Below are 23,216 nucleotides of genomic sequence, written 5' to 3'. Positions count from 1 at the left end.
TGCATTAATTTTGTATCCTGTAACTTTACCAAATTCATTGATTAGCTCTAGTAGTTTTTTGGTAGCATCTTTAGGATTCTCTATGTAAAGTATCATGTCTTCTGCAAACAGTGACAGCTTTACTTCTTCTTTTCTGATTTGGATTCATTTATTTCCTTTTCTGCTCTGATTGCTGTGGCTAAAACTTCCAAAACTATGTTGAATAATAGTGGTGAGAGTGGGCATTATTGTCTTGCTCCTGATTTAAGAGGAAATGGTTTCAGTTTTTCACCATCGAGAATGATGTTGGCTGTGGGTTTGTCATGTATGGCCTTTATTATGTTGTGGTAAGTTCTCTCTGTGCCTACTTTTTGGAGAGTTTTTATCATAAATGGATATTGAATTTTGTCAAAAGCTTTTTCTGCACCTATTGAGATGATCATATGGTTTTTTTTCCTTCAGTGTGTTAATATGGTATATCACATTGATGTGCGTATATTGAAGAATCCTTGCATTCCTGGAATAAACCCCATTTGATCATGGTATTTGATCCTTTTAATATGCTGTTGGATTCTGTTTGCTAGTATTTTGTTGAGGATTTTTTCATCTATCTTCATCAGTGATATTGGCCTGTAGTTTTCTTTTTTTGTGACATCTTTAGTTTTGGTGTCAGGGTGATGGTGGCCTTGTAGAATGAGGTTGGGAGTGTTCCTCCCTCTGCTATATTTTGGAAGAGTTTGAGAAGGATGAGTGTTAGCTCTTCTCTAAATGTTTGATAGAATTTGCCTGTGAAGCCATCTGGTTCTGGACTTCTGTTTGTTGGAAGATTGTTAATCACACTCTCAATTTCTGTGCTGTGATTGGTCTGTTTATATTTTCTGTTTCTTCCTAGTTCAATCTTGGAAGGTTGCGCTTTTCTAAGAATGTGTCCCTTTCTTCCAGGTTGTCCATTTTATTGGCATATAGTTGCTGTAGTAACCTCTCATGTTCCTTTGTGTTTCTGCAGTGTCAGTTGTTACTTCTTTTTCATTTCTAATTCTGTTGATTTGAGTTTTCTCCCTTTTCCTTTTGGTGAGTCTAGCTAATGGTTTATCAGTTTTGTTTATCTTCTCAAAGAACCAGCTTTTAGTTTTATTGATCTTTGCTATCATTTCCTTTTCTTTTTCATTTATTTCTGATCTGATCTTTATGATTTCTTTCCTTCTGCTAACTTTGGGGTTTTTCTGTTCTTCTTTCTTTAATTGCTTTAGGTGTAAAGTTAGGTTGTTTATTTGAGATTTTTCTTGTTTCTTGTGGTAGGATTGTATTGCTATAAAGTTCCCTCTTAGAACTTCTTTTGCTGCATCCCATAGGTTTTGGGTCATTGTGTTTTCATTGTCATTGGTTTCTATGTATTTTTTGATTTCTTCAGTGATCTCTTTGTTATTTAGGAGCACATTCTTTAGCCTCCTTATGTTTGTATTTTATACAGTTTTTTCCTGTAATTGGTATTTACTCTCATAGCATTTTGGTCAGTAAAGATAATTAATATGATTTCAATTTTCTTAAATTTACCAAGGCTTGATTTGTGACCCAAGATATGATCTATCCTGGGGAATGTTCCATGAGCACTTGAGAAGAAAGTGTATTCAGTTGTTTTTGGATGGAATGTCCTATAAATATCAATTAAGTCAATCTTGTTTAATGTGTCATTTAAAGCTTGTGTTTCCTTATTTATTTTCATTTTGGATGATCTGTCCATTGGTGAAAGTGTGGTGTTAAATTCCCCTACTATTATTGTGTTACTGTCGATTTCCCCTTTTATGGCTGTTAGCATTTGCCTTATGTACTGAGGTGCTCCTATGTTGGGTGCATAAATATTTACAATTGTTATATCTTCTTCTTGGATTGATCCCTTGATCATTATGTAGTGTCCTTCTTTGTCTCTTGTAATAGTCTTTATTTTTAAAGTGTATTGTCTGGTATGAGAATTGCTACTCCAGCTTTCTTTTGATTTCCTTTTGCATGGAATATCTTTTTCCATCCCCTCCCTTTCAGTCTCTATGTGTCCCTAGGTCTGAAGTGGGTCTCTTGTAGACAACATATATACATGTTTTGTTTTTGTATCCATTCAGCCAGTCTTTGTCTTTTGGTTGGAGCATTTAATCCATTTACATTTATGGTAATTATTGATATGTATGTTCCTATTACCATTTTCTTAATTGTTTTGGGTTTGTTTTTATAGGTCTTTTCCTTCTCTTGTGTTTCCTGCCTAGAGAAGTTCATTTAGCATGTGTTGTATAGCTGGTTTGGTGGTGCTGAATTCTCTTAGCTTTTGCTTGTCTGTAGAGGTTTTAATTTCTCCATCAAATCTGAATGAGATCCTTGCTGGGTAGAGTAATCTTGGTTGTAGGTTTTTCCCTTTCATCACTTTAAATATGTCCTGCCACTCCCTTCTGGCTTTCAGCGTTTCTGCTGAAAGATCAGCTGTTAACCTTATGGGGATTCCCTCGTATATTATTTGTTGCTTTTCCCTTTCTGCTTTTAATATTTTTTCTTTGTATTTAATTTTTATTAGTTTGATTAATATGTGTCTTGGCGTGTTTCTCCTTAGATTTATCCTGTATGGGACTCTCTGTGCTTCCTGGACTTGATTAACTATTTCCTTTCCCATGTTAGGGAATTTTTCAACTATAATCTCTTCAAATATTTTCTCAGTCCTTTTCTTTTTCTCTTCTTCTTCTCAAACCCCTATAATTCGAACGTTGGTGTGTTTAATGTTGTCCCAGAGGTCTCTGAGCCTGTCCTCAGTTCTTTTCATTGTTTTTTCTTTATTCTGCTCTGCAGTAGGTATTTCCTCTATTTTATCTTCCAGGTTACTTATCTGTTCTTCTGCCTCAGTTGTTCTGCTATTGATTCCTTCTAGAGAATTTTAAATTTCATTTATTGTGGTGTTCATTATTGTTTGTTTGCTCTTTATTCTTCTAGGTCCTTGTTAAACGTTTCTTGTCTTATCTCCATTCTATTTCCAAGATTTTGGATCATGTTTACTATCATTACTCTGAATTCTTTTTCAGGTAGACTGCCTATTTCCTCTTCATTTGTTTGGACTAGTGGGTTTTTACCTTGCTCCTTTACCTGCTGCTTATTTCTCTGTCTTCTCATTTTGCTTAACTTACTGTGTTTGTGGTCTCCTTTTCGCAGGCTGCAGGGTCCTAGTTCCTCTTTGTTTTTGGTGTCTGTCCCCCGTGGATAACGTTGGTTTGGCACGTTTTGTAGGCTTCCTTGGTGGAGGGGATTGGTTCTTGTGTTCTGTTGGATGAGGCTGGATCTTATCTTTCTCGTGAGTAGGACCGCATCCAGTGGTGTGTTTTGGGGTGTCTGTGAGCTTATTATGATTTTAGGCAGCCTGTCTGCTAATGGCTGGGGTTGTGTTCCTGTCTTGCTAGTTGTTTGGCATAGGGTGTCCAGCACTGGAGCTTGCTGGTCATTGAGTGGAGCTGGGTCTTAGCATTGAGACGGAGATCTCTGGAAGACCTCTCGCTGATATATTATGTGGGGCTGGGAGGTCTCTGGTGGTCCAATGTCCTGAACTCAGCTCTCCCACCTTAGAGGCTCAGGCCTGACACCCAGCTGGAGCACCAAGACTGTCAGCCACACAGCCATGTATGTGGTGAGTCTTGCCTTTTGGGAAGTCTGAGGGCTTCTGCCAGCGTTCAGGAAGTGTTCTGTAGGAGTTAGTCCACATGTAGGTGTATTTTTGATGTATTTGTGAGGAGGAAGTTGATCTCCACGTCCTACTCCTCGGCCCTCTTGAAGCTCCTTCCAGGAACCCAAACGCATTCTACTATCCAGTTTCTACTTGGCTGCTTTTTTCACTGTGGTTGCAGAGCTCTTTGCTTTCAACCTTACTGCTGAGGTAGGGAGAGAGTGATGGGAATAGAGTGAGATAAAATGTCATAAACCTCGCTGTTCTTAATTAGATTTTGCTGTTTTTCTTGAATAATCACTTCTTTAATTATTGCAAGCCTTTGTTTAATTTCCAGAGTTGTGAAAAAGTTGGTTTTGATAATTTTTCCAGTGTTCTTTTTTGTTTTTTAATGGAGGCATGTATTTTCAGTCTTTACTCTGCCATTCTTGCTGACATCTAATCTTTTTTTCTTTCAGTCCTTTAGTGGAATGAAAAATAGCCAGCCCACTCCACAGCTCTTTTATTTCTTATTCTTACCATGTTGTTTTATTGCAGCTGCTACATAGTCTGTCAAAGCCTTCAGTGATCACTTTAGTCCAGAAGGCTTCAAGTTAGTATTTAAATAACTGTTTTGAAAGAAGGTGCCATGGACTAATTATTTTTCCTTTCCAGTTGGAAAAGTCAGATAGCCATATTTAAAGGTCTTTTGTTCTTAAATACCATATCATAAATCAGAATTTAGTGCAGAAAACAGAAACATTCTAGGCATTTCAAGCAGGAGGGGTTAATACATTGCATTAGATGGATACAAAGGAACTACAGGTATGAAGGAGGGGTGGAGTCTAGGCTTTGTCTTTAGGAACAACTTCCAAGAAAATAAATATGACTCACAAGAACATCTACTTTTGAGGACAGACTTTATTTTAAACTTGTCAGAAAGCAGCTTTGAGTTTTATTGTCTTCTTTTGTTATTTCTTTTACTTGTTTGTTTTCTTTGGTGTAGTCTTCTGCTTTTATTTTTATTATTTCTTTATTCCTGACTTCTTTGGCTTATTTTATTGGTCTTTTTCTGGAATCTGAGTTGAATGATTGGAACATTTACTTTCATTATTTCTTAGTTTTTAATATATTAATTAGGGCTTTAAGATTTTTTTTGAGTACTTACTGTTTAGTGACATTCCATAGATTTTAGTTTTTAATCAATCTCATTCTAATTTATTTTTTCTACTTCTATACTTCTGTCTTGATTTCCTTTTTAATAAATTTTTTCTCCATGTAGAGAGCTTTATATTGTATTACTGAGTTCTGTTTTTTTATTATGGTTTTATTAAATTATGGTTATAAATGCTTTATTGACTTTTTTATGGCCTAATATATAGTCTGTTTTGAAAATATTCTGTTGGCATTTGAAAATAATATGTATTCTTTGTTAACCATAAATACACAAATACATATGTGTATGTGTATATTATATGTAATATATATACACACATACAGTATGGATGGGTAATTTTAGTTCTCAAATTATTTGTAACTTTATGTTTTGTTTCACTGCATAGTCAATTTCTAAGAAAGGTGTACTAAAATATAGTACTTTTCAGTTTTTCAAATTTTCTCTGCTATTTAACAATTTTTGCTTTTTTATTCAGTGCATAAAGCATTAGCATTATAGTGGATTCTTTCTGAATTGTTAACAGTTCAGTCAATAGAAAGCATTATTTTTGTCTTGTATAACAGTATGTCAGAAATTGATATCACACTTGCTGTTCTGGTATACCTTTGTCCAGCTCTTTATTGTCAATATTTTTGCAATTGTTTTGCTTGTGCTTTTTAATTTTAAAAAATACTGTTAACCCTCAAATAGTGTTAAATCTTTCTCTATTGACCAAGAAAATGAACTAATTCACATTTATGCTCTTGATTTATATATTTGATTTTATTTCTGCCATCTTGTTTAGTTCTCGTAATTTTTCTTGTTCCCTTTTCTCCTTTCCCCTTTCTCTGTTTTTGCTAGATTAATGGATCAATTGTTTAATTGTATATGAGGCAGAGGTCAGGGGCTCTCATGCATTGGATAAGTTAAATTTAGCAAATCTTTAAAATGTATTTTTATATAAACCTTAAAGCTAACATATCTGTAGCATCTTTTCCAAGTAAGGTGAGATCTCTAGTTTACCTGTAATTTTGTTTTTCTCCTGGCATCCCTCCTACACTCCTTGAGACAGGAGAAGATGTAGGGCATTGCTGTTCCAAGTTGTCATTACTTTTACACTATGCCTCTTAGACTTTCGGAATTCCTACTTTATAAATACATTAAAAATAGAGCAGCATTATCTGTGATTATTTAAAGTTGAAAATGTAGTTTTCTGTTTTATTTTACTAACAATTTAATTGTAACTTTCATATCAAAAGAAAAACCTCTAATAAACAAACAAAAAATGATTTTAATCCCTCTGAAATGGCTTACAATAGTACTGTACTAAGGTAAAGTCAGATATTTTGAGGAATACCCATGTCCTTCCCTGAAAGAGTTCAAATGTGTTAGATTACTTCTTGGTAAAGGCAATTCATCATCAGACCAGTCAGATTTATTGGAATTAAAAAAAATACTCCTTTAGCTTTCTTTTACTTCTCTACTAATCTACAGTTCTGAGGCTTTTCCTGTCTAGGCATAGAGAAATGGATGATCCAGAAAACCTATTAACATCTTTTTCCATCCTGTTCTTCAGTACTACTTAATAGTCTACTTTAGTTTTATTACAAGTATATCATTGTATATAAGTGAAAGAAAGAAAGAAAGAAATGACAATTCCCAGTGAGCAAACAATTTCAGTTTAAATATCCTATTTGTGTTTGCTAATTATCTGTTTGGGCTTCTTACAGAACCACCCAGTCTGGAGGATGCAGGGAAGATGCTGAATGAGACCGTGGTAGTGAACAACCCCATACAGCTGGAGTGTAAGGCAACTGGAAATCCCTCACCTGGTAGGTGTGTTTGTGGACTCTGTAGCTTATTAACATTTTAAGATTTCTGTGAATTGAATCAGCATATTTTATAGTCAGTACTATGTCTATGAATTAAAGGATATTTGAGAAGCAAAAGTTAAACTAATCTGTTTATAAGCATAATATAGTAATTACTAATAAGGGAAATATTATAGAATATATTTCAAGGGTAAAATATTGTTAAGGATATCATTAGGTGGATGATATTCTTGAATTTTCATTGCTTCTAACTACATGAAATAATTTACTCATTTAAACAATGTAGAAATATGTGAATAATTATCTTACTGTCCTTACTATGACCACAGAACCCACAATAGTATTGTATATAAATTTTTGTTGAAAAATATATTTTTATCTAGTCTCAATTGATTATCTTTATAAATCATTCATTTGATGAGACTATTATTTTGTTGATTTTCATCACCAGTAAGTTATTCATACTAATCAATAATAATATAAAAATTTTGAGGCTAATAGTATGTATAGTGTTTGGTTTTGATTAGATGCATAAACAAAATTTTATAGATGAGAGGAATATATACTACACCAAAAGAAGTAGAATCAGTTAAAAGTTTGCTATCAAACAAATACTGATATTGGATTGGCCAAAAAATTCGTTCAGGTTTTTCTGTAAGATTGTATGGAAAAACCCAAATGAACTTTTTGGCCAACCTAATACATTAGAGATAATGTAAAGAATATTATTTTTATAAGTTCACTTCAGGACTCTTATATTGGCTTGGCTATTCATGTTTTTCTAAAGTTTACCTCCTCCTAAAAATCAACCCTAAAGAGATAATTAAACAGATTAAACTAAGATGATAAGCATAAGAATAAAGCAATTGTTACTGTTGTAGTTAAGCTTTGATTTAGTGTGTGTATTGAGCTTTTAAATGAAAAGTTTTAAAAAGATGGGTTTCTGTCCTCTTCCCCTTGCAGCTATTACATGGTACAAAGATAATCGTCCACTGTTAGGTTCCAGTAGCGTGACTTTCTTGAACAGAGGACAGATCATCAATATCGAAAGCACCCAGATCACAGATGCTGGCATCTATAAATGTGTGGCCATCAACTCAGCTGGAGCTACAGAGTTATTTTATAGTCTACAGGTCCATGGTTAGTGCTACTTCTCCTAGATTCATCCTGGAGTGAAGAAGCATTCAAAATGATTAAGTGCATCTATAAAATTCTAGTGTAAATATTTAACAGAATGTGTTATTGTCATCTTTACTTAAGAATGCAGTATTCTAAAACTGATAAGCATTTAGATTTTCTGATTCCCATTAAATGCTCTATTTTCACATGCTATTGAACTTAAGTTTTCTTTAGATGAATTGCTGCAAATAGTCATCAACAATCTTATCAGCTAATGACATTGGCCCTGTTTGTAAATATTGTCTGTCAGAATCATAGGTTTTAGTTCAAGAAATGTTTCCAAGTTATTATCTCTAATAATGCTTTTAAGAGGAGTTCATAGTTAACATACTAGAGTAGATACAGTGTAAGGAAACACACACAGATACACACAAAGCCTGGAAATCAAGAAATAAAAATGTAAAACATTACTGTGGACACAACATATAGTTTTATTATTTTGAGATGTAATATTCCATGATGTTAACATATCTTAATTTTATTTATTTTTTTATTCCTTTTCAGTGCCCCCATCAATTTCTGGCAGCAATAACATGGTGGCAGTGGTAGTTAATAACCTGGTGAGGTTAGAATGTGAAGCCAGAGGTATCCCTGCCCCAAGTCTGACCTGGTTGAAAGATGGGAGCCCTGTCGCTAGTTTCACTAATGGGATACAGGTACTCTCTGTCATTCCTTAAGTGAAATCTACCATCTAAGTATTCAGTACAGGAAGTATAAACAAGTAAAACTCTTAAAGGGATTTGGAGAGCAAGGATTCACAAATGTTATCCAAACATGTACACATGTACGTCCATAAATGCCATGGGCACACAGTTGTGATTTCTAAACAATTCATTAAAAGCTCAGTATATCTAAGAGTTCCCTTATCTCATATGTAGTGCTATATTTTGACCATTGTTTTATGTACTTTCTACTTCCCCCCCAACTCTCTGCCACCACCATAAAAGATACCCTATGCAAAGAAATGTTCATCAACAATAAAAACAGGAATTTTTTGGTAGACGTTATATTTAAATGTCTGGAAATAATCAGAATATTTACTTCAGAGTAAATATTTACACAGAGTGTATTTACTTCTACTAAAACGTCATATAAAGAAAAATTATAAAGGCAACATTATGAGAAGTGAAATTTGAGTCTGACAAAAAAATTTAAGTACATTGCACTGACTCAAAATTTAAAATACGGAAACACATATATCTCATTGAAAGTGTACTTCAATTTTGCTTTGCTTAGCAGAGAGCATAGTTACTCCACCATTCTACTTCTTGAGCTTTTCTTGAAAATCCATTGCTTGCAGAATTTGGGATCATAGACTATCCAGAGTCCATGTCAATATTAAAGGTACAACTACATCAGTGGGATAAAAGGACAATGAATGTGACTAATTAATTTATTTGACTGCTACCATGCTGTTAATTTTACCTTCTTACTTTTTCTCTCAAAGAAAAATTAAGAGGAGGATTAGCTCCTCTTATTCCCACTTCTTCTTGTCTTTCTCCCCTGGTGGCTTTTTCTCTTTCTGTAGTAAGTATTGATAAAGTTGGATCTTCACTTGATCCTGTATGTAGAGAGTTGTGTTCAGTGGTTATTACCAAGTTTGGTTCTAGCCTCTGTCGTCCTCCACAGATAAGATGAGAAGGGGATTAAATGATGCTTGCCCTCTTTAAAACATCCAAGTAGAAATCCTTCTAGAGGCAAATGTTCACTTGATCAATCTCAGAAAATAATTGAAAAAGTATGTTTACACCTACAATTCTCAGGAGATATGTTGGTTATTTAGCTTTCTATTCATCAACAGGTTCTGTCTGGGGGCCGCATCCTAGCCTTGACCAGTGCGCAAATCAGTGATACGGGGAGATACACCTGTGTGGCAGTAAATGCTGCTGGGGAGAAACAAAGGGACATTGACCTCAGAGTATATGGTGAGACATTTTAATAATTACTTCTGCTCTGATATAGCTGTGTTTAAGTCCTAATGTCATTGAGGAAGTTAAGAAAGTTTTTGACAATAAAGAGCTGTGAACAATAGAAATTATCAAAATATTACAAGGTTAATTAAATCAGAGTCACCCTTTCTGCCTTATATTTGACTTTGATTTTCCTTTATTGAAGTTCTGAGAAATAAAGATGCATACATCCAGCATGTAGGGTGTTGTTTTTATGGAGCACTCTGAAGAACATGACTATGGAGAGATCTTTGCAGTTTGGAAGACATTCTTCTCCCTAAAGCAAGGCTCTGTTCAAGTAGCTCTCTTGATCTATTCTACTCGAAGCCTGGATTTTCTTACTTTTCAATTATATGTATAATCAGCATATTTTATAGTCAGTACTATGTCTATGAATTAAAGGATATTTGAGAAGCAAAAGTTAAACTAAACATAAACTTACGCAAAATTCAAGTATTTTTTCTTCCTACCTATGATGCAGCTGTAAGGTACAAAAGGAAAGGTCTGATTCCATCACACCAAGAGGCCCCTGGAACAAAGTTGGGGCCTCAGTGGCCTCCATTCATAGATTACACTTGTCATTCCACATTTTAGTATACCTTTGCATTTAGAACTTTTTCAGGGTTTTACTTGCATTATATTCTTGGTTCCTGGAATAATGGATGTGTTCTGTAGTCCTCAAAGAGTATCTGTTTAATGCAAGCCTCCTCTTCTAAGTCCTACCTCACTTCCAAATAATTTACTCCTGTTCAAAATATATTACTTTTTTTTTTTTTTACCTCCAGGCCACGTGGATTGACTTCCCTTTTTGAGTTTGCCAAAACAAATGTAATCATCACAAATAACTTATATAATAAGTCCAAATTTTTTAATAAAAGGCCCCTTGTTTCAACCTGGATGCCATGCATCTCTAATTAAGCTAAAAAATCCCAGTTGGCATCAGTAAATTACCCAAGGCTCGTTATGCATCCCTCTTTTTTGTTGCTTCTGCAGTTGGCATGGGTCTGTATCTAGCCTTCAGCTGGTGCTCTGTGTCTGAGATAACAGAGGGTCTAAAATGCCCAACTGCAAGGAATCTAACTCCTTCCCTTAATGGGTCACTTTTATGCTTTATGAAGAACTGGGATGTTTCCAATCTAAACTATCCTTAGAGAATGATGCATCAATCTAAGTACGTGACACAACAGCTCCTTCAATCATGAACAAGTAAACAGATGAGCAAGCAAACATCGGTATTCACTAGGTTTTAGTCAGCCCTGAAAATCTGGGATTGGCTGCTTCCATTTCTGCACTGGTTAGTGTCAAAAGTGGACCTGGGAGGTGATAGAGAGTTGATATTTTTCAGGAGTTAGGAAGATGTGCGTCACTACTTTTTATCATTTATTAAGTACCCCCATACTACCTTTTTAGTCTGAAAACCAGAATCTTCCCTCTGTTATAAAAGTCAAGTGGCTAGCCAGCCCATACGTATGTTTTAGAATGTGCGTATGTGTTTAGTAGCCAGCCCACGCGTATGTTTTAGAATGTGCGTATGTGTTTAGTAGCCAGCCCATGCGTATGTTTTAGAATGTGCGTATGTGTTTAGTAGCCAGCCCATGCGTATGTTTTAGAATGTGCGTATGTGTTTAGCAACTTGCTGTGTGTATATATTTTGAATGTCAAAGAAGTGCCAGATTAAAACAGGTTTTTAATGTGAAATTAGCTTCCAGTCTATGCTCTACTATTCGTATTATGTCCCTGTATTATATTCCTAAATTTGTGATAGTAACCTTGGCAATCTTGGATCTATTTGGTGCATGATGATTCTGCAGCCTCAGAGGTAAGTCCCCGTCAGATTTACATGGTAGAGTGTGGTGGTGTAGGAGGAGCAGACACTGTGTGACATAGCTTTCCCTACAATTACAAGAGTAGTTCATTAAAACTGTTTCTCCCTGGTATCAATTTGGAGTATGCATCACCATACTCTTAGGTGCTGAAACATGAGAATAGAGTTTTTAAATGCTTTGGATTCCTGTAGTAAACTGAAGCCCTGAGAACTTTCTTAGAGATCACACACTCCCCGGTGTTTTAAGAAGCATAACCCTGTGGCAATTCTGACTTGTGTAATTACATTTCACAAGTATAATGCGTAGGATGAGAAACAGACACAACACACCCCTTCCTAAGCAACATGACTGCAAAGCAGAATAGGGATAACATCTAAGGAAGCTGAGGATCTAAAGGGTAGAAGCTTGTTCTCTTCTCAGACTAAACAAAAAGTTGGAAATGAAAGACAGGGCAGAAAAAAATAGTTGTGCTGAGGTAATATATATCCTTGACTATAATTAGATTTGCTTTAATTTATGTTCTTTAAGAAACAAATACTCTACCGTTTTTTTTTTTCTTTATTTTTTTTTCTTTATTTTTTTTTTTTGCGGTACGTGGGCCTCTCACTGCTGTGGCCTCTCCCATTGCGGAGCACAGGCTCCGGACGCGCAGGCTCAGCGGCCATGGCTCACGGGCACAGCCTCTCCGCAGCATGTGGGATCTTCCTGGACCGGGGCACAAACCCGCGTCCCCTGCATCAGCAGGCGGACTCTCAACCACTGCGCCACCAGGGAAGCCCTACTCTACTGTTTTTGTATTTTTCCTCTCAATTGAAAAAAATTGAGCTTGATTCAACTCATTTAGCTTAAAGAAAAGTAATTGAAGGAAAAATATTTGGAAATAAATTAGCATTCTGCTTTCTTGAATTGTTTCTGACTTTTACGTCTACAAGCAGTCATAAAGAATCCATGCTCTTTTGTAAATTCTACAAATAATCTGAGATAAACATATTTTATATAGTTGTGGTACATTTTTATCCACAGAGGACAGACTTAACCTGAAATTATTTCCAACTGTGAAGTTGTATTTAGGACTCTCTATGCTAAGACTGGTGAATATATCTTTTTTTCATAATATCTTAGAAGATGGCATTCATTGTGCTGATTTTGCTGAGATTATAGAAGTTTTCATCTCAAACAGACTAGTTGTATATCTTTTATCTGTTGTCTCACATGTAAAAAACAATCCCACTCTTTTCAGTCACCCGTAGATTACTTTAGGCTTTTGGAAAGCCACATGTCTGTGTGCTGTTAAATTTAGCAGGACGGGCATCACAGATCTCTGCCCAAGAGTTCCACTGATCTGTTCCAACCATTGTGCATGGAGTTTCTTTTGTTAGCTTCATTTCCTTTGGGTTTAACACAAGTCCTGCATCCAGAAACAGCATAAGAAATACCCTCTAGTTCAAATGCCTTTCCCTGTGTAAAAGACATGGTAGCAGAGAAACCTCCTGGTTATAGAACACGGTTATATAACCTCCTGGTTATAGCCCCTTAAGCTATAGGGACTAGCTTAAGTACCCTGTGTTCATTGTCATTTTGCCATATGCAGCAGTACCAAGCTGGAAACAATGGCCAATGGACTATCATAATGTTCCTTACCACAAAAATCTTATTTCTACCAAAGCATTTGGAAAATCCTTTAGGATTCATTTCAATGAAACTTAACCTTTCTTGTAAAAAAAAAACAAAACCAAAAAAACTACAAATATGGTATGTTTCCTACAATCCTAAATAGTTATGGGATTTAGCGAGAAATGGCTGAGGAAATTCCCCTCTGTGCTTTTTTGGAGTGGCCCTTTTATAACAGGCCTGATTTTATCATTAGTTCATGATTTTGAATTATTATAAATATAAGCCTGAAAGAGTCCTTGAGAGCTTATGGAGCCCACCGTCTAATTCTTGGCAGGGCTGTACCTCGACCATCTGAGACAAATGATTGTTTACTCTATTTTTTAATACACCCAAAGGAATGCAGTTCCTTAAACTTCTCCAAGAACATATTTCACGATCTGACAAGCGTTATAGCCAGGGAATTCTAATTTTAATCTCATCAAAATTTCAACTCATTTCTTCTTTTTATGTAGTTGTATGCTGTACAGCTGGTCACTGTTTTAGTTTGGTCTTTAATGTATCATTTATCCCACATGGTCTTTATTCCATAGAAAACTGACAAGGCACCGTGAAAAACCAAAATGAGCTCTAAACTGCAAGTCAGAAGACTCCTAGTTTTGTCACCAATTAGTCACGTTATTTCAAATAAGCTCTTATCTGTCACCCATCTTATGTTTTGCAAACTGTGAGGTGGGACAGGATGATCTCTTTCAACTTTATTTTTTTATTTTGCCTCTGTATTTATGAAATTTATTTTCTTTTGCAAAAATAAACATCAAAAATGTGTTTGCTTTAATTCATTGTTATCTCCAAAATATTTCATGAGTGGTTTAATACTTTGAAAATCTTAAGTGGTGACATCTAGTTCAAGAAGTTTCTTAAGTGGGCACTTGGTGAGAACTTCCAGTTCTAAAGCTTTTTTACGTGAAAAGTTAATGAAAAAACTATTTCTGTTCAACAGGAACACATTAATCAGTGATTTATGAACACTTGATTCTGAACGAAATGATGTGCAGAGGGTATGTTAGAATTACTGTGATCCTACATCTAAAAAGAACTAATAAAGTTATTCAGTATATGTCCTGATGATTAATAAAGATAAGCAGTATGCTGGCCTCTTTTATCCTGAGGGAAAACCCATCTTTCACTTAGTTGCACCAAATATTATGGGAGAAGAACAGAACGTCTCTATCCTCATTAGCCAAGCTGTGGAGTTACTATGTCAAAGTGATGCAATTCCCCCACCGACTCTGACCTGGTTAAAAGACGGCCACCCCTTGCTGAAGAAACCAGGCCTCAGTGTCACTGAAAATGGAAGTGTGTTAAAGGTAAGCCTATAGATTCATTTATTGCTTCTTATATTATTCCTAAGCTCATGGCTTTGGTATCACCACTATCAAAATAGTACCCCTATTAAACTTTACAAGTATTCTACTAATTTTATCTTATAAAATTCTAGGAACCCTTTTATTAATGAGGTTTGTAATATTTTTCAGTTTTATGCTTAGTAAGGTTTAAATATTATACTTAACTGTCAATTCATGTTTGTAGCCAGAAGCCATTCAAAAATACTTCTAGGAAAATATTATAGAAATATTCTAAGGAGTGCATCATCTTCAGTCATTCAGCCAATCAGCAAATACCCATTCTAGGTGCTCTGCATAGGGATGCAAAAAAGTATGACACATTTATGCAAAATGTCTTCCAATTTTGCATAAATATATGAAAATTTAACAGCTCATGAAAAATGCAATGAGTGCTTTAAGTCTCTAAGTTAATTACCAAATGGATGATATAGACAGTACATTTGGGAAAGATAGCAAAACGTGAGGCTGTGGTTGTCCAGAATAGTCTTGGAAAGCTACTTGGCTTTTTATGGGTAGATAGGACAAAAGGCCTGATTACGGGAAGCAAGTAAGCTAGTGTGACTGAAACAATTTAACAAAGTGAATTTTGGAAGTAAGGTGGACTACGTTGATTTAAGCGAAATAAGAGCTAACATTGAAAGCCAACTTAAGGAATTAGGATTCAGGAAGCCAACAGGCCATTGGAGTATTTATAAAATCCTCAATAACCGTATTTAGAATTGAAAGAATGGCTAAGTAATCTGCCTACGGTTACTAAGAGGCAGAAATGGGATTTGAATACAGGAGTATAGCTTCAGAATCCATGCTGCTAACCACATAGTTTCTAGTTAAAGGGCTATTATTACTGTCAAACAAGGAGAGTCTTGGTAAATGGATAATGATTTTCAACACAAAGGAAACTAAGACGCTTACACAAGGAGGATAGAAGTATAGGAGAGAGTGAGAGGGAGGTGAAAGTGTATATTGGAGGCAAGAGGATGGAGTCGTTCGTAATTATGATCCTGTAACGATGGAGCCGGTGAGGAAGGAAAGGCCGGAGTCACTGATGGAGGAAAGTAGGATAAGTCAATTGAGCTATATAGGGGGAAAAAAAGCAAAAAAAAAGCAAAAAGCACTGCCCCTTCTCAGAGGCAGACCCCAGAGTTCAAGAAGGCAGCTGGTAGAATTGTCAAACCTCAGCTCTGACTGAAGGATAGAGGGAGACGATTGTACAAACCACAGGTCCCAGCACTGCTAGGGGAGAGCTATACGTGATTAGAACTCTCCTAGCAAATTTTAGTGAGTAGAGAAGTTCATTTCTTCAGAGCACGGATCCCAATAGAGTTGGGAAGCCAGGAGAGAGGTGATGGTGAAGAAATCCTAGGATCCACTGAGTCTCCACCACTGAGGCTAGCCAGGCACCCTGGAATGTGTGGGTCCATAGGAAGGAACATAGGGCGAAGACCTCATGGAAATGAAAACTTCTAGTGTACCCCTGCTGTACTAAATACTTTTAATGATAACTCCAACTCTAATGATTCTCTTTTGAATGTTTTAGCAATTGATTTCAAAGCTTTCAGCAATTATATACTGTTTGTTGTACCTCTTAGATTATCTTATATTCTTATTTATACCTTGTTTATTATTAAACTCTTTTTTTATGTTCACATACATTATATTCTCAACTAGATTGAAAACTCAAGTCAGAAACCATATATCACACCATACTTCTTTGTATCTTTTACCTGTAGTACCTGGTACAAGATTCTCAATAACTGCTGAAAGGTCTATGAATAAATGATAAATGAGTATTAATGTATGTTGCAGATAAATATATGGAAAGTATTTACTGGTATTCAGTTATCTACCAAGCACCAAACTGGGTATTAGGAGATTGAGACTAATTGAGTATAATACGTGGCTTGAAGAAGCTTACAAACCCAATATAGGAGAAGACATAATAAATTAATAGTATGGGTATTATTTTACTGAACAAGGACCTGGGCATGGAAGGATTGTATATTTAAAGCCCTGAATAACATATTCAGAAATTAATTGTGACTTTTTTGTTATTTTATCTGAATCATATTTAAAAGGCCTTTCTAGACCTTCAACCAGTAGAATTAATGAGATTCAAATAAGGTATGACATAAAAGAATTGCTGAATCTTGATAAGTGTTGAATATGGGTGATGGGCATATAGCCATCCATTTTACTGTTCCCTCTATTTTTTATATGTTTGAAAACCTTCAGAACACAAATGAAAAATCAGAGATCACAAATAACATTAATAGAAAAGCCCCAATTACTTACAAAATAGAAACTGTGGTTTCAAAGCATGATTTTGTTTTCAGATTGAAGATGCTCAGGTTCAAGATAGTGGTCGTTACACTTGTGAGGCAACAAATGTTGCTGGAAAAACTGAGAAAAACTATAATGTCAACATTTGGGGTAAGTGGGATCAGCCCCTGATTGTAAAGCAAATGATACAGCTTGTGGTTTAATCTTTGATTCTTTGTGTCAGTTCTTAAAATAAACAACCACGTAACTAAAATTGATCATAATACAGACATGGACACTAATTAATATGTTTAAATGATGCTGAACTGTCCTGAATATCAGCTTATATAATTAATTCAAGAGCAACTAGACAGATTTCTTGAACCTAAACATGTTGGTCACTGTAACTTTGATGTAGACCAGTTCTGCTCTCCTGCCTGATTAATATGCCTTTTAGCTTCTACAACTGAGATCCTCTAATGATTGAGTGTTCTCCATGAACAGAGAGTGTGTTGGTCAATTGAAAATAAGTCAAAAGGCTAAATTGTGTATGTGAATTATATTTGTGTGAGAGAAAGAGGACACATGCACTTGTGGGTGGGAGATGGGATTACTCCGCTGATGAATGTGCAAAGCTATTCTTGTTTGAAGTTTTACTGTTACTAATCAAGATAATTCTTAGGAATAGTCACAACTTTTATATCACTGTAGTTGTTACACTATGTTCAAAAGTGTTCCCATTTCCTACATATTCACCTTTATTTTAAGTACTTCTTTAAATTCATTTATAACGTATTAAGCTCTCTTAATTTTGATTGTATTTGTTTAAACTTTTTAATTTTTGAGATAATAACCTGAAATTTACCTTTGATTATAAAAGTTAATTCAAAAACACATTTTAAAATAAAAATAGGTAGAGGAAGTAATCTAATTCCAATAGAGAATAAATATTTTATGTATAAAATGACTTGTTAATTATAAATCATTATTATCATTTTTAAAAATCTTGAGGAAAATTGTAAGAAGTATTATCATTCACCTGTAAAAGGATTTACTTTTAAATGACAGAGTTTACTATGCAGTACCTTTATATTTACTACATATTTGTTATGTATCATTCACTTCTGTTCCTACCTCCTTCTATCCTTTTTCTCCCTTCATATTTCCTTTCTTTCCTTTCTCTTCTAATTTCTTTCAAATGGGGAAAATATTCGTATAACTCCCAATATGGACAACAGTGAGCTAAGTCTTATCAAGTAAAGGTTGGGAAAAAAAAAAAGAAAAGAGAAAGAAAAATTTGGAGTGATCAATTAGAAAGTGAGATGAAGAATTCATTTTTAAAATGCTGTATTAGAGATACCTGTAGACTATTCATGTGAAGCTGTCCTCTATGCCATCAGAATTATGAGCCTATAGCTCAGGAGAAAGAGATAACAGCTAAAAATGTGAGGTTAGGGACATGAGTGTATACGTAGTAGTTGAGATCCCTTAGCGAGAATAAGAAGAATGTGTACAAAAGAGTACTGTATAGAATGACCCTCACATATCACATAAGAAGGGAGACAGAAAAAGAGACCCCCAAATGGGAAACTGAGAAGGAGCAGTCAAAGAGGGAGGAGGAAAACTGGGTAAAGCTTGTGTCATGGAAACTAAGGGACAATGGTGTTCCCAGAAGAAGAACACGGACAACAAATAAGTTGGACGTGGTTAGATAGATGAGTGAATGAATGAATGAATAATGGCACACATTGCAGAGAAGCCAAATGAGACATAAAATACAAAGTGTACTTTACAACTGTGAGTAGACCAATGCCTCTTAAAGAGGAAAGCAGATCGCAGTCAATGTAAGAATGAATGATAAGGGAAGTGAAAGTCGAGACCTCAAAAATCATTTATAGAGTGACTCTGTGTTCTAGGTACTATGCCACATGTAGGCACAGAGAGCTTAAGAAGAAAGACAATGACACTGGTTACTGAGTTCAGTTTGGGGCAAGTTGAGTTTGACAGTGCCTCAAAGGCATCCAAGGTGAGATGTTAAGTAGTCAGATATAAAAGTCCAGATCTCAGAGAGTATCTGCATTACAGGTACAGATTTGCACGTATTTGTATTAATGGAAGCCATGGAAGTAGAGGAGGTGGAGTTTGGGCTGGAGATCATGAATTTATAGTGGTGGCAATTTGTGTAGTTGTCATTTTCTTCTGTAGAATTTTCATCTGTGGGATAGGTGATGACAGAGTGAACTATAGGATTCATCCCAAGTTAAGGGTATTGCCAAATAGGAAGAGCAATGGTGCCGGGCAGTTGAAAATATTGGCAGAGGACTAGCTGAAATTACTGATCATGAAATCTAAGTTGGATAGTGAAGTTGGTAAATAAAAGAGTAAGCAGCAAGGTTGGGAGGCTTCTGAGAGGTTTAAGGACTTGAGATTCAATTAGGTCATTGAACTGAGAATCGGGAATAGTTGAGTGAAAGAGCTATAAGGATAGAGCAGTTGTCAGAAAGTGGCCTAAATTTATAAATTAATAGGAGAAATGTTCTAGATGGTGAAAAGGGTATGGCCTCTGATGGAGAACAGGATGAGCAGATCAAGGAACTGAGTAGCCAGGTGTTTAGGCGTGTGGATATTGAGTTCATACAGAATGTGGCAGGTCTTCATATAAAGAGAAAGGATAAAAACAAGTACCAAATTGTTCAGTGAATGGAAAAAGAATGACAGGTTCACAGATGGTGATAAGAAAAAAAGAAGTAAATGGGTGACATGAGCCTCAAAAGAATAGTGACTTTCATGGGGGTGCTTGAACAATGGCTGGAAGCAGCATTGGCGGTGAGGAGGATTCTCCCGCTCCTCAACTCCCAGGAGCTTGGGAGGATAAGCATCTATCACGTGATAATACTGCAGCCAGAAAAGTGTCCCAAGGGAGAGTTCAACCAGCAAATGCAGACTCAGCCTCTTTGAGTAAAGTGTGGGTAGTCAGAATTCACTTTGAGAGTTCCAAGCAGAAGCTGGAGATCAGTGGGGGGATGCAGAGTGTGCAATCTAGGACAGGTAGCATGTCTGTTCCTCAGATCAAATTCCTTACCTCTGTTCTTTACTATATGTTATATGCCTGATGTCTTTCTATTCTGTTCAACATCTGAGATATCAAAGCTGGAGAGGCACAATGGCTGGGTTAAATTTAAATTTGCTAAGTGTCTTCATTTCTTTTGGTGCAAGATGTCTAAATATCTAGACTGTATCTCCTTTTTATATCACTCTGAGTATTTTGATAATTAAGTTTCTATCTGTGAAAATGGGAAGTCTGCTATTAGGTATTTATTCTAGGTCTTACAGTTGACTTAATGTGGTGTTGATAGGTCAACCTCAAGTGCTAAATTATTTACATGTACCATTTGAGTGGGAACCTTTTTTATTTTTACATGCAAAGTGTTAGGGAAATTTTATTTTTGAGTGTAAAATAGTATTTTTCCTTTTTTTAATCTTTCAGTACCACCGAATATTTATGGTTCTGATGAACTTGCTCAACTTACAGTCATTGAAGGGCATCTTATTAGTCTATTGTGTGAATCAAGTGGTATTCCACCCCCAAATCTCATTTGGAAGAAGAAAGGTCAGTTTTCATCCTTTGACATTTATAAAATTAAATATAAATATTACGTCAATTTATATTTTGTTTGAGAAACATGCCAACAAACTTTCTTAAGGTTTGCAGGCAAAAATACCAGACAGCAGAATTGCTTTGTGTTAAATGCGCCATATGCGATATTTCTACAATATCAACCTGAAAATTGTCAGTTTTGAGACTCACTGCTCCCAAGAAGAAATTAATTTTCTCCATTAATTCTTTTTTAATCAAATGCATTGTAGGGCAGCTATAATGATCAAGAATCCACCATTCAATGAACTATTTCTTTCTTCTTTAAAATAGGTTTAAAATTTTTCTTGTTTTTTAAAGCAAACATTTTTGCTGTATTTGTGACAGTTTTGTAATGTACGTTAAGATTGAATTCTGCAGTTGAACCGATTTTTAGTTATTTATCAACAAATATCTGTTTCCATTAAGTATCAGATCATCTAAATTTTTAGCTGATCTAAAAAATAATTCTTGTTTTACTTAAAGATTTTATTTTGTTTCTCTTACTAAGTATGTTTTCTTTTAAATGCAATATTGATTGAAAGAAAAATTTGCAGCAGATAGTCTTCTCTTCATCTTCCTCCTCCTCCTTTTTGCATAGATTATTATACAGTGTCCTCTGCCTTTTAAGTATGTGAACTAGGAAGTAAATATATATGTATAGATACTCATTAGAGTATGTACACAAAACATCTTACATTTATGCTTCACATTCTGCCACTTGGTTTTCTTTGCAGGTTCCCCAGTGCTGGCTGATTCTGCAGGGCGGGTCAGAACTTTATCTGGAGGCAGGCAGTTGCAGATTTCAGTTGCAGAAGAATCTGATGCAGGGCTCTATACATGTGTGGCATCAAATGTTGCTGGAGCAGCAAAGAAAGACTACAATCTGCAAGTTTACAGTAAGTTATTAGTTAGCCGGGCTTTGGCACAATTTTTTTTAAAAAATCTCTCCATCCTTCCCTTTTACTTTTTCTTCATATCTTTAAGAGTCATTCATAGTAGTATGGTTATAGTATGGAATTGGCCGTCCATATCCACAGATCCTGCATCCATGGATTCAACCAACTGCAGATTGAAAACTATTTTTAAAAAATCCAAAAAGTTACAAAAAGCAAAAATTGAATTTCCACGCACCAGGCAACTGTTTACATAGCATTTACATTGTATTTACAACTGTTTACACAGTATTTACATTGTATTAAGTACTATAACTAATCTAGTGATGATTTAAAGTATAAGGGAGGATGTACATAGCTTATAGGCAAATACTATGCCATTTTATATAGAATGGACTTGAGCATTTGGGTATTTTAGAGTGTCCTGGAACCAGTCCCCTGTGGATACCCAGGGACAACTATACCTTTCATAAGACCCACAAATTTTAATTGTGCTGACGTAATAAAGAGTAATGACTTCTTTCTAGCTGTTATTTATTCAGCAATACAGCTGAACATCTGCACCAGCTTGCTGCTGGCAGGTATATCAACGTGGCTGTAACTTTTGGGGGGCAGGATAGTGTATGTGCAGAATGGAGAAGATGGCATTGTACCATAGGGTACATTTACAGTATGTAAAAATATCTCATTGTAAAGAGTATTTAATTTATATAAGATTTTAAAGTATTTGAAATATTTACATTACCTCATTTAATCTTTGCATAGCTGTAGTATGAGACAAAAATATTGCCTCCAAAATGTATGTGGAGGGCTTCCCTGGTGGCGCAGTGGTTGAGAGTCCGCCTGCCGATACAGGGGACGCGGGTTCGTGCCCTGGTCTGGGAAGATCCCACATGCCGCGGAGCTGCTGGGCCCGTGAGCCATGGCCGCTGAGCCTGCGTGTCCGGAGCCTGTGCGCCACAACGGGAGAGGCCACAACAGTGAGAGGCCTGCGTACCGCAAAAAAAAAAAAAAAAAAAGTATGTGGAAACTTAAGCCCAGAGAAGTTTCCTTGACCAGCTGAGGTCACATGGCTTGTATGTGACAGGATTGGCCCTGGAACACAGGACTACTAACACTGGTCCATTTTCTTTCCCACACACATGTGTATTTGAGTTGGTTTAATCTTCTTTCTTGGAATCAGTATCCACTCAGTGAATTTAGCTATAAAGTTACAGAATCACTGGCCATCAGTGGCTTAAACAAATAGAGGTTTATTTTCTTACATAATGAGAAGCCTGAGGCCGGCAGTCACTGGAGTTGGTCAGCATCTTACTCTTACCAGGACAGGAGATCTAGGATCCTCCTGGTCCTTCCTTTGTTATCTGAAGATGGTTGCTGGATTTGTAGTATCGAGTCCACATTGAAGGCAGTGTGGGAAGGGAAAGGAATGGTATCTTTCTCTTTTGGCAGGAGAGCAAAAAATTTCCCAAACCCACCCCCTCACCTGACCCCCTGCCAGCAGACTTCCATTTAGACTTTTTAGGTCTACAGTGATTCCTGGGGTCACCCCAATTTCCAAAGAAGGCTGAGAAAGTTTCAGCTTTTCCAACTCCTCTAGTGAAGGGAAGAAAGGAATTGGTAACAGACATTAGGTCATGAGCTAGGCTATCATATCTACTTTAAAATTAGTACTAGAAGACTTCCCTGGGTTAGAGCTACAAATGATAATTCAAATAGTTGCATAACTTCTCAAAGGCAGGGAAAGTAGCTAATGCAGTATTCTTTCCTTACTATATTGATAGCTTTATTTTAGTTATGAACCCATTTAGGTACATTG

General features: G+C 35.8%; 1 protein-coding gene across 1 annotated transcript in view; it reads left to right on the top strand.

Moving 5' to 3' along the window:
* Positions 1-23,216, top strand: part of HMCN1 (hemicentin 1) — a 526,172-nt gene that overhangs the window by 309,973 nt on the left and 192,983 nt on the right. The window contains exons 37-44 of the mRNA XM_060131555.1: positions 6,533-6,634; positions 7,598-7,774; positions 8,318-8,469; positions 9,615-9,738; positions 14,394-14,569; positions 16,942-17,038; positions 20,355-20,477; positions 21,239-21,400. Coding sequence (XP_059987538.1) covers positions 6,533-6,634; positions 7,598-7,774; positions 8,318-8,469; positions 9,615-9,738; positions 14,394-14,569; positions 16,942-17,038; positions 20,355-20,477; positions 21,239-21,400 — 1,113 coding nt within the window. The remainder of the gene's footprint in view (positions 1-6,532; positions 6,635-7,597; positions 7,775-8,317; positions 8,470-9,614; positions 9,739-14,393; positions 14,570-16,941; positions 17,039-20,354; positions 20,478-21,238; positions 21,401-23,216) is intronic.

This window comes from Lagenorhynchus albirostris, chromosome 2, assembly GCF_949774975.1.
Source record: "Lagenorhynchus albirostris chromosome 2, mLagAlb1.1, whole genome shotgun sequence".
NCBI classification, from domain to species: domain Eukaryota; kingdom Metazoa; phylum Chordata; class Mammalia; order Artiodactyla; family Delphinidae; genus Lagenorhynchus; species Lagenorhynchus albirostris.
This window is presented reverse-complemented; position numbering and strand designations above follow the sequence as displayed.